Below are 15,289 nucleotides of genomic sequence, written 5' to 3'. Positions count from 1 at the left end.
ATATGTACTGCTTAATAGTTTTCCCCTCCCTCTTCAAACAGGATAAACTTTCCCAATTTCTATTCAGTAGACTGCTTTTACATTTTGAATATTTAAATTAAATATTTTATTCAAGAGGCTTTGTGTTCTACAGGATGGATTTTCAACCCAAAGCCCTAATGAACTGTGCTAAGGAGTGAAGAGATTTCAAAGCATTAAAAGTATTACTGTCTGTTAAATGTTAAAAAAGGAAAAAAAAAGGAAAAAAGAAAAAAAAAGCTTTTTAACAAAATAAAAATGGAACCAAACTACACTTGTTTATATGCTCAAGCTATCTATTTTTCTACCCCCTCCAAAGACTATTTTGTAGAGTTCAGTAGGTAAAACATGCAGCAAACATTCCCATTTTACATGTTTGCATGTTCAGCTTTCAGACAGTGAGGACAGAGTAAAATCTACTTGCACCAAATGAAGAGAATAGTCTGTTTCTCTGAGTGTCTTTAGGAAGTACAAACTTCTGATTTCCATGGAGGTGGTGGGCGCTGGAAAAAGTCTTCAATGTTTTACTTGAATAGTCTACCTTATGGAAGTAAAAGTTTAGCATGGCATAGAAATATCTCTTGAAAACAACTACTTAAGCATTTTATAGAACATAAGGTTTACAAATGTGCTGTCAAAATTTTGAAAAAATAACTAGGGCAGTGATTTTGTCAGACTTTTTCAAACATGATAGATTAGATAACAAAATGAATGCTCAACAAAGCATTTGTCATGGTAGTGTTCTGAACTATTTAGAATGCAGAGAAAAAGGTTTTACTATGGTTTTAAAAGAAATGTATTAAAGAATTTGAATAATGGAAGACTATTCTGCTCCATAGCATATCAAAATCACTGCCCTCACACAAAAAATAACTTAGGCTATATTACCATATGTTACTTCTCAAGTTTTAAGAAATGAGGTAGCCTTAGTCAGTCTAAACTTCTTATTTCTTAAGTAAATGTAATAGCACAAATAAGAACCATGGTCAAGGAAACATTATCGGGTGTATATTTTCTTAAAACTTCTCCTAGCAACTTACAATTCACTGATAATAAAAAGAATAGTATAGGTATGTCAAATTCAAAGACTAATGGAAATACTGTTTGAGCATCATTTAAAATGAAACTGTATATATTTCCTCCCCAGATATTTATGTATATAAATTTATACTCAAATTTTATACATTGATTAATCTAACTCTTGCAAATTTTAAAAAATAACTTAATAGTATTTGATGCTTTCTTCATAGCCTTGAACTTTTTATCTAAGAATTATTCAAGTAGTGGCCTGATTCAATCTGAGGGACATCAGCACTTAGAGAACACAGATATTCTGAAATAAAGTAATTTTATTCTATAGGTATAGAAATCATATCATAGGTATTATTATGATGCTCAAGGTACTTAATTCTTACTTTACAAATATTACCAAAATACTTTTACTACTGGATATAAGAAGGTTCCTAAGAAACCTATTAATTTTAAATATTAACTACTGAAATTTGAGTTATGAAAATTCATTAATGGTGAAGTTCTGGAGTCATTAGGCCTAGTTATTATTAGTTTTCCTTACCTTAAACTGTTACCACTCAGGACCGCTGCTGATGAAGCAATTTTACTATTTCCTTCACAGACCCAACCAAAAATTCCTCCTATCTAATCCAGGTTTTCTATTTAATGTCAAAAAAAAAATAACTTACACCACAGTAGCCTCTAATGACAATGAAAAGAGACAGAAAATCTGTAAGAATCTTAGCAAGGATCTATCTTGGTAGTTTTAGATACTTTCTGTTATAAAACTAAAAATATAAATTTAGTTCAGAGATCTAAATTTTACAAATGCCTCCATATTTTTATTGATTTCTTTAAAAACAGACAAAGCTTTCATTCAGAATGTCTACTAAGACCCCAAGTCAATTAAATTTAAGCTGTATTTTCTTTTCTAGTTTATTAAACTAAAGTTAAGCTTCTTTTAGGGAGAACATGCTATAACATATATACTTACTTCACTTGCCTTCCTAGATCGCTGAATGGCAGATTTTTTGTGTATGTGAATTGGATCTGATACCATGGGTTTGAAAATTACCACAGCTCTATCAGGTTCATCCTTTTTACATTTATGTGCCTCATCATCGCATTCACTTTTTTTGCATAATTTCGTTTTGTCTTCACTCTGTGGGTAGATAATATTATAAATTTTTCTTTAAAGACAAGAATTTTGCTAAAATTGCCTCAACATTTAAATTTCCAATAGTAAAAATAACACAAATTGTCCATATAAAAATAGATAAATTCAATTAAACAAATCTTATTCAGGTCATACTATATGCCCAATGAAACAATACAGATGATTAACTTCTGAACTTAATCAGACTCAAACATTTGGAACCATCAAGACATTACAACATATTATGCAATAAATGCTGATATAATCAAGGACCAAAATGAACAATGAAAAAGAGAAATTGTCAAAAGTGAAATAAATTTAGAACAAGGAAGGGAGGGAATAAGCCTTAAATACCTTTGAGCCACACCATTTTGCTAAGCACTTTTTATAAATATTAACTCATTTGATCCTCACAAAATTTATGGGAAGTAGGTATTATTATTACTCCCATTTTACAATTAAGGGAACTTAGACAAACAGAAGTCAAGGTCTTGTCCAGAATCACTCAGTCAGGTAGTGTCTGCAGCTAGATTTGAACTCACATCTTCCAGGCCCAGAGTTTTATCCATTGTGCCTCAAAGAACAAAATGAGTTCAAGCTACCATATGTCTCCTCCCTCTAAAATATTTTGGAAGGGTGAACTTTGGTAGATACAAAAGAGCATGGAAAAACTGTGGAAGTCTAGTGGGCTAAGATTTTCATAACTAAAGGACTCCACAAATGAATGAGATCATGAATATAGTGAAGAACTGAAGTAGTAGGATGTGTATCTAACACTCATATTTCATGTCTGTCTATTAGTTTTATACAATAAGTTGGTAGTGAGAATTTTAAGACAATGTTTACCAGATATTATTTCCTTGATAACAATTCTTATTTGTACTATTACAATAATTTAAGAAATGAGAAATATAAAACGGCTAAGACTATTTCATTTCAGATTAAGTACAAAGTGTTTCTAATTTCCAAAAATCAGAATTTTGCATTTCCCGAAGTTATTCAAAAATTTATTGGTTCTCAGTGTTGAAAACTGGGATCATTATTTTTTTATTAAATACTTTTCTAAGTGTTTTCAAGAGTTATGTTTATGCCATGCCAAACATTTAATTAAATTAGGCATACATAGAACAGAACCTTGAAATTTTCTATCACCGTCACTCTGAAGGCATTCAGCAGGGTTTTCTTTAACTTCCCTATTCCCAAAAGCAGATCAGCTAGTAAAATATTCCTAATTCTCTTGGTGATAATTGCAACCTTCAAAAGGTACAGAAGGAAACAAAGGGAAATTTCATTTTGGATCTTATTCTTGACAAATGGGAGGAATTGGTTGCTGGGATTAAATTGTGGGAACCTTGAAATGAAGAGAGTTTGTGAAAGAGGAAAGAAAATTTTGGCAGAGATTCACTTGTGCCACAGATTTCAAAGGGTTCAGAAGAATGACAGGTAGGATCCCATACAATTAAACGCTTCAGAAAAAAATCAGTTGAAGAGAGATCCTCTTGAGAGGAAGGAAAAAAATGGCATTTGTCTGGAAAGAATAGAGTGGCTACAAAGGAAAATTCACTAATCAAATTAAAAGTTTTAAAAGAAACAGAGAAGATAGAAGTAAGCAAAGGTAATGCAGAATGAATACAAGGCACCCCAATAATCTTAAAGCCATTTTAAATTATTAAAATTTAGAATCAACATTAAGACTTTTTTTTTGAGGGACACTGCATAACTTCTATAAAATTCTGTGATCAATGTCAAAGCTCAGAATGAGCTGAAGCTAGTGAAACACAACAGTGTTTTTTTTAAAAGGTATATTTCTGTTCCATCATAACCACGTACAATAATTTGTTCAGTCATTTACCAATTGAGTAGAATCAAGAGAACATTATATTCAATAACAGCAACATTGATTTAAGCACAACTTTGAGCAACTAAATAATTTTGACTTGTGAAGATACTATCTGCATCCAGAGAAAGAAGTGAAAAATAGAAGTATATATAGAATGATTTTTACATACATTTGTGGCTAATGGTAACCATCTCTAGAGTGGCTAAGGAAGAAAAAAATTTATAATTTTAGTATGCATTTAAAAGAAATATCACATTATATGTAACAGATATGTAGTTTCAAATGCAATCATCTTTATTTAAATTAAAATAAAAATTTTTTAAAAGGTGTTTTGGAAAAAAAGGATTAACAATGGACATGGAGTTTGCTCGAAAGAGATGGGAGGATAATAAGCAATAAAAGAAAGTGTAAGTCAATCACTTGTGCAGAATGAGTTTAAGAGCTTGCTTATACTTTGGGTATGTACATGGCAGCCAGGGTCTATAAATAACTCTTGCACATGGGAAAGGACCTGAAGCAGCACATATCTTACCTACTCATTAGATGTGTACAATACTTTTTGCCTTTATATGGAAATTTATATGAAGTTGCTTATGCCTGTTTATAAAAGCAGAGTGTAATTTGAAATCTGTGCTGGCACTCTAACTAGTTGCCACTTTGAATTAATAATAATCTCCTTTGTCTTCTTTCCTGAATATGCCTTATTGACCAGAATGAGACCCAAATCAGGATTTTCTCTAAACAATTTGTGACCCATGAAGGGATCATTCATTGGCATAACTATCACTGGGTGATTTCACTATCAGACTCTGCAGCCAGCACTCAGACTTTTGTCTAACTGCCAGCTGGAGTGGACTTTGGAGTAGATTCTCTCAGTAGTTGGTCAGTCAGCTGTCAAACAGAGAATTAAATCCCCCAAATACAGGGAAGGATAAAGAGAAATAGGAGGACCTATTCTCACTTGTGCATGAAAATAAGAGAGCCACATGAAGAAAAGGGGTAGTGTGAGTAGCCTGTCTTGCTCAATACTAGGTTGCCAAAGAACAGAAAGGCTGGTATCATTATGGGATCAGAATAGCATAAGCTTCAACCGACTCCCTATTAAGCAAGCTGTAAAAGCCTGGGCCAAAAACTCAAAATGAGTTGGCCTCTGTACATAGATAATTGTGGAAAACAAATTTAATCAGATGAATATATGGGATCTTTGATGAGTGTCAGCTACAAATGCTAAAAACAAACAAACAGACTTAAAGATCTGGAAACTAGGCAAAATAGATTATTTGTTCTGTTGGGTAGGACTTTCATTCCCTCTGAGATTGCCCCAATTTGGATTTCTCAGAAACAAAGACAAGGGCACCTTTATTTTTGGAGGGAAAAGACAGAGAAGGGATTAAAGACTGAAAAAAAAAAGATTTAAAAAATGGGGAGGAAAGGAGAGTGTTTACTCTGTAAAAGGAAGGGGTACTTTTAAGAGATTGCAGGACACTGGAGCAGGACTAGACTTCTGACAGAGCGAGACATGTAGACCACCACCTGTACCTCCTCACTCCCTTTTCCCTGTCTACCAGCTTACTGGAGATAAATATTCACAATGAGAAGAGAATGGGTAAAAAGTTAAAGAAAGCTGGAGTCTTCACTGAGTATGGATAAAAAGGGTTTGGGGTTTAGAAAAAAATGTTTGAAGGAGGTTTTGATCTCAGATAAAAAGGATATAAAGAACATGATTATCATTTTAGTATGAATAAGCAATTATGATATGGAAAATACAGCAATTTATTTGAAACAGAATTATTTATGGACTGCACACCTAAAGTCTATCCTTGAAGGATCATAAAAAAGTATATTTTAGTTGTTATGTTCCTATAGTTATTACCTATATTCCTCATGAACTCTGAGAATAAACATTACCAGTTTTCCCAAGGGGCATTTACTATTAGAATTTTAAATTATAAGGCCTGATACTTTCAATTAAGTCTATTATCAAATATCAGGATTATGCAAGCCTTTCATGAAAACTTTTAACTTTTTATATGGATGCTGTGAAATTTTTAAGTTATTGTCAACTGTCATAATGTTAAAACTGATTATCAAATACTTATTTGGGCATATGTTAAAAGGGAAGTATAATTACCTCGTGGGAAAAAGAAAAAGAAAAAAGAGACCATGTAAACCTCAGTTCCTTGGTACCATCTGCTTGGGCAAGGTCATAAAACTTATCACCCCTGTTAAAGAATTTGCTAAATGTGAAATTCCTACATAATGAACTGGCTTACGAGAAAATGAGATTCCTCTCTTCCATGAAAAACACTCCTTGTCAGTTTGGAGAAGGGAATTTACAAGTTTATTTATAGTATATATTAGGGATTTCATGATGATTTATGACTATGAAAATTAGGAAATTATACCTGGAAGTAGCCAGTGTTTTTCTGAGTTTCAAATGAATCATTATATATTCACTATCTCTGTGGATTTTTATAATGTAGTTATTTCCTGTGATCTGAGAACTGCTATAAAGTGATGTCTGTCCCTAGGAAAATTTGAGAGGATGACCTTGGCATAACTGAAGATAGGATCCTTGTCATTCAGTTCTCCCATTGTGTATTTTCTTTCTAATAGGAATGTTTCCCACCTGGTTAATCATGAACCTGACTACAAGAACTTGTGAATAGTGTGGATAAATGGCCATATCAAAAAGTTAACTTTGACTCTTACCTGAACTCAAACAGAATTAAGGATGCCTTATATACCTATGTCATTTTGTGCCCTTTGACTTAGACTTGGAGGACAGTCCTAATGATGCTGTAACAACCATGTCCCTCCTTTTTGAAATAGAAAATTTCTCTAACCATGGGAGATGAAACTGTAATATTTTTTATATAATGAATCTTCTTGTGATGTTCTAGCACCTCTGAATTGTGATGTAGGATATAAGTAAAAGGTAACTTATTGTGTAGCTTAATTTGATATCTTTCCTTACAGTTCTGTTGTTTATAAGTTCTATAAGGTCTGAACTGATTTAAACCACATGAACTAGATTCTGGAAAGACAATCTAATTAATTTAGTCAATTTTACCATATTATATTTTCTTATCACCTGGAGATGGTCAAGGAAATATCTCCACAGAATCTGCCCTGAGCCATGCCCAGGTATTTGAAAGATACACACAAGAAGTGCTTGTCAAACTCTTGAAGATCATGAAACTCCCTATTGTAATTTTGCTTGTTTTAGTTCTGAATATGTTATGGAACTGTTATCTATTCTACAAGCTCCTTATGATTTCTGCTTGGACTGGACTGATACTGATCTGGAAATTGTTAAAACAAACAAACAAACCAGAAAACAACTGAGACAATCAGTAGGTGCAAGTGAAATATTGTGGGAGTATCTTTGGGTCTCAGGTCATTGTTGAGCCTGTAAAAAAGGATCCAATTCCTTAACTTTGGTCATACATAGTAATTGAATACCCAGAAACACAGGGGAATAGGGTACTTGTACTGTAAATTTTCTGTTCATGGTTTGTCCCTGCGCAGAGGCCCATCATGTGTCTCAGGCTGCCTTTCTTTATCAATAGTTTTAACTCAGAAAACTGTGAAAAAAGGGTAAAGAAAGTAGGTGGCCCATGATCTGAATACAACCAAAGTATGGTCTGTTTTAGAATGCAAAGACCAATTGAATCATTGGGTAGAGGTTTTCCCAGTGATATACATCACAGTATACATCTGGTCAAGGACATAATGCAAAAATGCCATATACTAGTGACTGTGAAGAAAAGCTATATTTTACTGCAGAAATAACTCTCCAATCTAAGCCTGCAAATTCCTTGCCATTCATATTTATCAGAGGGGAGTGGCCAAACAGGGAATTTAAGACATTCTGGGAAAACTTCCAGGAAAATAGCTAAAATGGATTTAGTATTCTTTTCCATGTCTGGAAGGAGGTAGCTATGACACAAATGCCTTTGGAAGAATCTGTGCATCCATCCAAACCAGGTAACTGTGCAGATCTTCAATTTTTTGAAGACATTTTGTATCTAGCCCCCCCCCTGAAATGGAACTTTCCAGATTCTGCTGAGCAGTCAAACCACCATCAAGGTTGTTAAATGGACAACCTGGATACATTACTCTCATATGAAGCTTGCCACATGACTGACCTCAGAAGATAAAACCTTGAATTAATTCCTGGATCCACTTAGGCTAAAAAGAGATACCTACTACTAATCAGAAGTCTTTGGTCATCTGTTTATTTGCCCCTGTAAACTACCATGCATTTGTTTTCTACTCTGCTTTGTATGATTGGGAATGGGAGAACAGAGGACAAAATGTCAGCCACACCTTTAGTAAGATTAATCATTAGATATGTATTCATAATTCTTTGACCCTGGAGAAAGGAATACCCTTGGTGGGAGGAGAGTAAGATGGCTAGAACTTGTGTGAGTAATTTGCCAAAATATGGGCAACTATAAGCACAAAGTTAATTGTACTACCATAGGGTGGAAGGAGAATTCCCTTAACACTCTTTATATTAGACTGGAAGACCACATGGTCACACTATATCCTAGGGCTGTCCCTACTGTGTTATAAACAGAACAATTCGAGGCTGGATCAAAAGAATCTTAACTTCTGGGAATAACAAAGAAACAATCTCACTAAACTCTGCTCTTACCTAACAACATCAGGATTATGATATTCGATTCTGGGTCTAAGTACAACTGGCTATGCTAGAAAGGATATAGATAGAGGAAGATAATCAGGATGGTGAAAGATCTTGAGTCCATGTTGTATGAAGACTGATCAAAGGAAATAGTAATTTTTACTTAGTCTAGAGACAAGAAGGCTTAGGAGAGAAAAAAACAGCCTTTTCAAAATGAGTAAAAGATCATATAGAGGATTGATTAGAGTTGTTCTTTTTTGGTGACAGGGCAAAAACAAGGCCAATGGCAGAAATTGTAAAGAAGTAGAAGCAGACTTGATATTTTGTTGATTTCTTAACAAGAGCTATCCACAAGTGACATTAGTATTGATGGGTTCAATCTCCTTAGAAATTTTTAAGTACACTTTCGGCCAAGACGGCAGAGAGAAGCCAGGTTTTGTGCTAAGGTCCCCTGATCTTCCTCTCATAAACAATATGAAGCAAACCTCTTAATGGAAGTCCTATTGACAAAACCCTGAAAATGAAGCTAGGAGAACAACACCTACCTCAAGGTCTGTCTTGGGATCGGGGGTGTGGCGAGTGCAGAGTGTCAACAGCCAGTGGGAGAGGGATGAGAGCAGGACTAACTTAAAAAGTCAGCCCCAGGGGTTTTCGCTGTGGGAACCACTTTGAAGTGGCAATCACTGCACCCTGAGAACCACTTTGCTGTGGGAACTACTTTTCTCTGAGAAACAACCAGAGAGTGGAGATGTGGGCATGGGACTGGCAGTCTGGGACTTACCAGGAAGGGTTGGAGGGTAGATTCCAGCCTCTAGCATCCCCTACTGCTGGGAGGAGATGTTACATCCAGTGAGAAAAGCTTCGAACACCCCCTACTAGCCATTCAAGGAGCAAAGCTTCCAGCACCCATGACAGGCCAGCTGAAGATATTACACTCTGAGTAAAGCCTCTAGGGATCTCAGTACCAAAGCTCTGTGAACTAGCTCCTCCCCAACACAAGATCTTAGGAAAATGAAGAAAAGTCAGCAGAAATGGGGGACTATAGAAGGTTAAGACCTCAATGAAAAGGGGGCACCATAGAAAAATTCCTAGACAGAAAAGATCCTAATTCAGAAAGATGTAGAACCCCTGAGGAGAATATGATTTGGTCTCTGGCACAGAAAGAATTCCTTGAAGAAATCAGGAAGGTGGTTAAAAATCAATTGGAAAATTTGGGAAAAGAAACCCAAAGAGAAAATTAACACCTTGCAACAAGAAAACACATTCTTAGAAAATACAATTGGACAAATGCAAAAAAAGAAAATATTCTCTCAAAAACTCAATTGAACAAAGGGAAAACTCTTACTCTTACAAAAACAGAATTGACCAATTGGAAAAGGAGTTGCAAAAGGTAAATGAAGAAAATTCTTCCCTAAAAAAAAAATGGGAGTCTATGGAAACCAATGATTTCATGAGACAACAAGAATTGGTTAAAACAAAACCAAAGAATTGAAAATATAGAAGAAAATGTTAAATATTTCATCAGCAAAACCACTGACCTCGAGAACAGATTGAGAAAAGATAACCTAAAAATTGGTCTTCCTGAAAACACTGAAGAGAAAAAAAGTCTGGACTTAATATTACAGGATTTAGTGACAGAAAACTGCCCTGCTATCATGGAACCAGAGGGCAAAATAATTATTGAAAAAATACATCAATCCCCTCTAGAAAGGGATCCCAAAATGAAAACACCAAGTAATATTGTAGCCAAATTCCAGAACTATCAGATAAAAGAGAAAATACTGCAAGCAGCCAGAAAGAAACAATTTAAATACTAAGGAGTCACAGTAAGGATTACACAGGACCTGGCTGCATCAACATTAAGGGATTGAAGGGCCTGGAATACAATATTCTGAAAAAGCAAGGGAGCTTGGAAATGAAGCCAAGAGTCCAATATCTGGCAAAACTGAGCCTTCTCTTCTAGGGCAAAAGATGGACATTTAATGAAATAGGAGCCTTCCTACTTTTCCTGATGAAAAGAACATAGCTTAATAGAAAATTTGGACTTTAAACAGGAGACTCAAGAGACACATGAAAAGGTAAAATTAAAAAAAAAGAAGGGGGGGAACTTATCAAATAAGATGAAACTGGCACTATCCCTACCTGAAAGAAAGACTTTAACAACTCTCTCAAGAATTGTAACTCTATTAGAGAATTTAATTGGCCAGAAGAGATGAATATGCATGACTTATTTGAGAAACTCTTATCCAATAAGATGAAACCGGATATATATTCTTACCTGAGAGAAAAACTCTAACAACACTCAACAATTGTAAGTTTAGTAGAGAAAGCAACCAGAAGTGATGGACACTCATGACCTTTCTGTGACACAGATAGAATGATTTAAAAACAATACTTACTTAAAAAGGAGTACAGTAAAGAGATGGGAGGATGGAGGGGACTGAATGGGGTAAATCTCAGGATTTACTGCAATAGAGGGGAAGAAGGAAGGAGGTGAGAACCACCTGAATCTTACTCTCATCAAATTGGCTTAAAGTTAACATGCACATGCTCAGTTAAGAAACTTATCTTACCTTTAAAGTGCTAAAAGGGGAAAAGGGGAGGGGGAGAAAAGGAAGAATCAACAGACAGAAGGGAAGAAAGAAGGGGCAAAGGGAAAGGGAGAAAAAGGGGGGGGGAGGGGGTTTGGATATAGGAGGGCAAACACACTGAAGGTGGTGGAATATAGAAACAAAACACTGGGGAATATGGATAAAGGGAAAAAAGGGGGACAAGACAAACAGAGGGAAAATAACATGGAAGACAACAGAGTTAGTAATTATCACTTTGAATGTGAATGGGATGAACTCTGACTTAAAATGTAAGCAAATAGCAGAGCAAATTAAAAACCAGAATCCTATAATATGCTGCTTACAAGAAACTCATCTGAAGTAGAGAGATACATACAGAGAAAAGGTAAAAGATTGGAGCAAAATATATTTTGCTTCAGGTGAAGCAAAAAAAGCAGGGGTAGCCATCGTTATCTCAGACAAATCAGTTACAAAAATAGATATTATTGAAAGAGATAAGGAAGGAAACTACATCCTCCTAAAAGGTACTATAGACTAAATAAAGTAATTTCAACACTAAATTTGTATACACCCAATGGTATAGCATCCCAATTCTTAGAGGAGAAGTTGAAGGAGTTACAGGAAGACATAGACAGCAAAACTCTACTAATGGGAGACCTGAACCCCCCACTCTCAGATTTCGATAAATCTAATCACAAAATAAACAAGAAGGAAGTTAAGGAGGTAAATAGACTGTTAGAAAACCTAGACACGATAGACTTATGGAGCAAACTGAATGGGGATAGAAAGGAATATACTTTCTTTTCTGCAGTACATGGCACTTACTCAAAAACTGACCAAATACTAGGGCATAAAAACCTAATAATCAATTGCAGAAAGGCAGAAATTGTTAATACATCTTTCACAGATCACAATGCAATAAAAGTCATATGCAATATTGGGCCAGGAAGAAAACTAAATAACCTCATTTTAAAGAATGAGTGGATCAAACAACAAATTATAGAAAAAATTAATTATTTTATCCTAGATAATGACAATAATGAAACAACATATCAAAAACTCAAGGCAGCTGTCAGGGGATATACTATATCTTTAAATGCTCATATGAATAAATTATAGAAAGAAGAAATCAATGAACTACATACGCAACTAAAAAAATTAAAGAAAGAACAAATTAACCCCCCCACTTAAATACCAAATCAGAAATTCTAAAAATTAAAGGAGAAATTCATAAAACTGAAAGCAAGAAAATTATTGAACTAATAATAAATAAAACTTGACAAAATATAGGACCCATTCCTACTAAAAATGCTAGAGAGCATAGGAATAAATGGATTGTTCCTTAGAATAATAAACAGTATCTAAGTGAAACCATTAACAAACATTATATGCAATGGAGATAGGCTAGAGGCTTTCCCAATAAGATCAGGGGTGAAACAAGGATGCCCATTACCACCACTACTGTTCAATATTGTATTAGAAATGCTACCTTCAGCAGTAAGAGAAGAAAAAGAAATTGAAGGAATTAGAATAGGGAAGGAAGAGACAAAACTTTCACTCTTTGCAGATGGTATACCTAATAGAATCCAAAAAACTCGTCTAGAAAAACTAGTAGAAATAATTAGCAACTTTAGCAAGGTCACAGGATATAAAACAAACTCTCATAAATCCTCAACATTTCTATATATGACTAGCAAGATGCAGCAGAAAGAGCTAGAAAGAGAAATCTCATTTAAAGTAACTTCAGACAATATAAAATACCTGGGAGTCTACCTGTCAAGGCAGACTCAGAAACTTTTTGAAAAACAATTACAAAACACTTCTCACACAAATAAAATCAGACTTAAATAACTGTGGAAATATCAACTGCTTATGAATAGGCCAAGCTAATATAATAAAAATGACAATTCAACCAAAATTAAACTACTTCTTTAGTTCCCTAACAATCAAAATTCCAAAAATTTACTTTAATGAGTTAGAAAAAAATTGTAAATAAATTCATATGGAGAAATAAAAAGTCAAGAATCTCCAAGGATTTAATGAAAAAAAAAGTGCAAAAGAAAGTGGTTTAGCCCTACCAGATCTAAAATAATATTATAAAGCATCAGTCATCAAACCTGTCTGGTATTGGCTAAGAAATAGAGTGGTGGATCAGTGGAATAGACTAGGTGCAATAGCAGGAAATGATTATAGTAATTTGCTGTTTGATAAACCCAAACAGTCCAGCTTTTGGGATAAAAACTCTATGATAAAAACTGTTGGGAAAATTGAAAGTCAGTATGGAAGAAACTTAGATTAGACCAACACTTCACACCCTATCCCAAAATAAGATCAACATGGATACAGTATTTAGATATAAAAAACAATATCATAAGCAAACTAGAAGATCAAGGAGTAGTTTACCTGTCAGATCTATGGAAAAGGAAGCAGTTTATGACTAAGGAAGAGATGGAGAAAATCACTAAAAACAAACTAGATAATTTTGATTACATTAAATTAAAAAGTTTTTTACACAGACAAAACCATTGTAACCAAGAAACAAAAGAAATGTAGTAAATTGGGAAACAATTTTTATAATTAGTATTTCTGACAAAGGACTCATCTCTAAAATATACAGAGAACTGAGTCAAAATTTTTTAAAAGGACAAGCCATCCCCAACTGATAAATGGACAAAGGACATGCAAAGGCAATTTATAAATGATGTAATCAAAGCAATCCATAGTCATATGAAAAATTGCTCTAAATCACTATTAGAGAAATGCAAATTAAAACATCTGTGAGACCACCTCACACCTTTCAGACTGGCCAATATGACCAGAAAGGATAATGCTCAATGTTGGAAGGAATGTGAAAAATCTGGGACACTAATACATTGTTGGTGGAGCTGTGAACTCATCCAACCTTTCTGGAGAGCAATCTGGAATTATGCCTAAAAGGCAACAAAATGTGCATACCCTTTGATCCAGCAATTACCATTACTGGGTCTATGCCCTGAAGAGATTATGAAAAAGTGTAAAAACATCACCTGTACAAAAATATTCATAGCAGCTCTGTTTGTGGTGGCAAAGAAATGGAAACTGAGGGAATGCCCATCAATTGGGGAATGGCTTAACAAACTGTGGCATATGTATGTGATGGAATACTATTGTTCTATTAGAAACACTACTGTTCTATTAGAGGGATGGGAATTCAGGGAAGCCTGGAAGGATTTGCGGGAACTGATGCTGAGTGACATGAGCACTAGAAGAACATTGTACACCCTAACAGCAACATGGGAGTGATGATCAACCTTAATGGACTTGCTCATATCAACAGGGCATCAATAAGGCACAATCTTGGAATACTGGCAACGGAGAATGCTATTTGTATCCTGAGAAGGAATTGAGGAGTTCGAACAAAGACCAAAGACTTTCTATGTACCTTTAATTTAATTTTTTTAAAAATTGTCTTATGCAATTCTGCTATAACTCATACTATAATGTTTCTTCTTCAAGGACATGATTTTTCTTTCATCACATTCAACTTAGATCAATGCATACTATGAGAATGCTGTAAAGACTAACAAACTGCCTTCTGTGGGGAGTGGGAAGCAAGATTGTGGCAAAAACTGTAAAAGTGAAAATAAATAAAACTTTTCTAAAATTAAAAAAAAAGTCTTCAAGCAGAGTGAACTTCACAGTAATGATGCTAGCTGTCCAAATGGAGTCAATTCTTTCTGTCTCTAGGTCCAGAACTCTGTCCACTGTGTGACATAATTTTAGAATTAGGAAGTAGGAAGTTATTTTCTTTCCTGAGACATTCTTAGGAAAACTTTGGAGGAGGTCTGGCTGGCAGGATTATATTGGCAACTACATATCCCTCTCATATTAGATCATGTGAGATCATGTGAAACCAGGTACTATCTGAAAATATAAGCTGTGTAGATTGTTTTGTTGAATCCTCTATTATAATCAAGTTGTCCTTAGACAGAGAACAACCTACTACCCTGATCAAGCTGAGAATCAGAGTTGTCCCTAATTTTACAAATGGATATGGGCATATT

General features: G+C 34.6%; 1 protein-coding gene across 1 annotated transcript in view; it reads right to left on the bottom strand.

The window, feature by feature from the left end:
- Window positions 1–15,289, bottom strand: part of PPIP5K2 (diphosphoinositol pentakisphosphate kinase 2) — a 119,249-nt gene that overhangs the window by 20,042 nt on the left and 83,918 nt on the right. Inside the window, exon 24 of the mRNA XM_074201414.1 lies at window positions 2,024–2,191. Coding sequence (XP_074057515.1) covers window positions 2,024–2,191 — 168 coding nt within the window. The remainder of the gene's footprint in view (window positions 1–2,023; window positions 2,192–15,289) is intronic.

This window comes from Macrotis lagotis, chromosome X (assembly GCF_037893015.1).
Source record: "Macrotis lagotis isolate mMagLag1 chromosome X, bilby.v1.9.chrom.fasta, whole genome shotgun sequence".
Taxonomy (NCBI): domain Eukaryota; kingdom Metazoa; phylum Chordata; class Mammalia; order Peramelemorphia; family Peramelidae; genus Macrotis; species Macrotis lagotis.
Note: the sequence above shows the minus strand (reverse complement) of the source record. Positions and strands in the feature narration are given on the sequence as shown.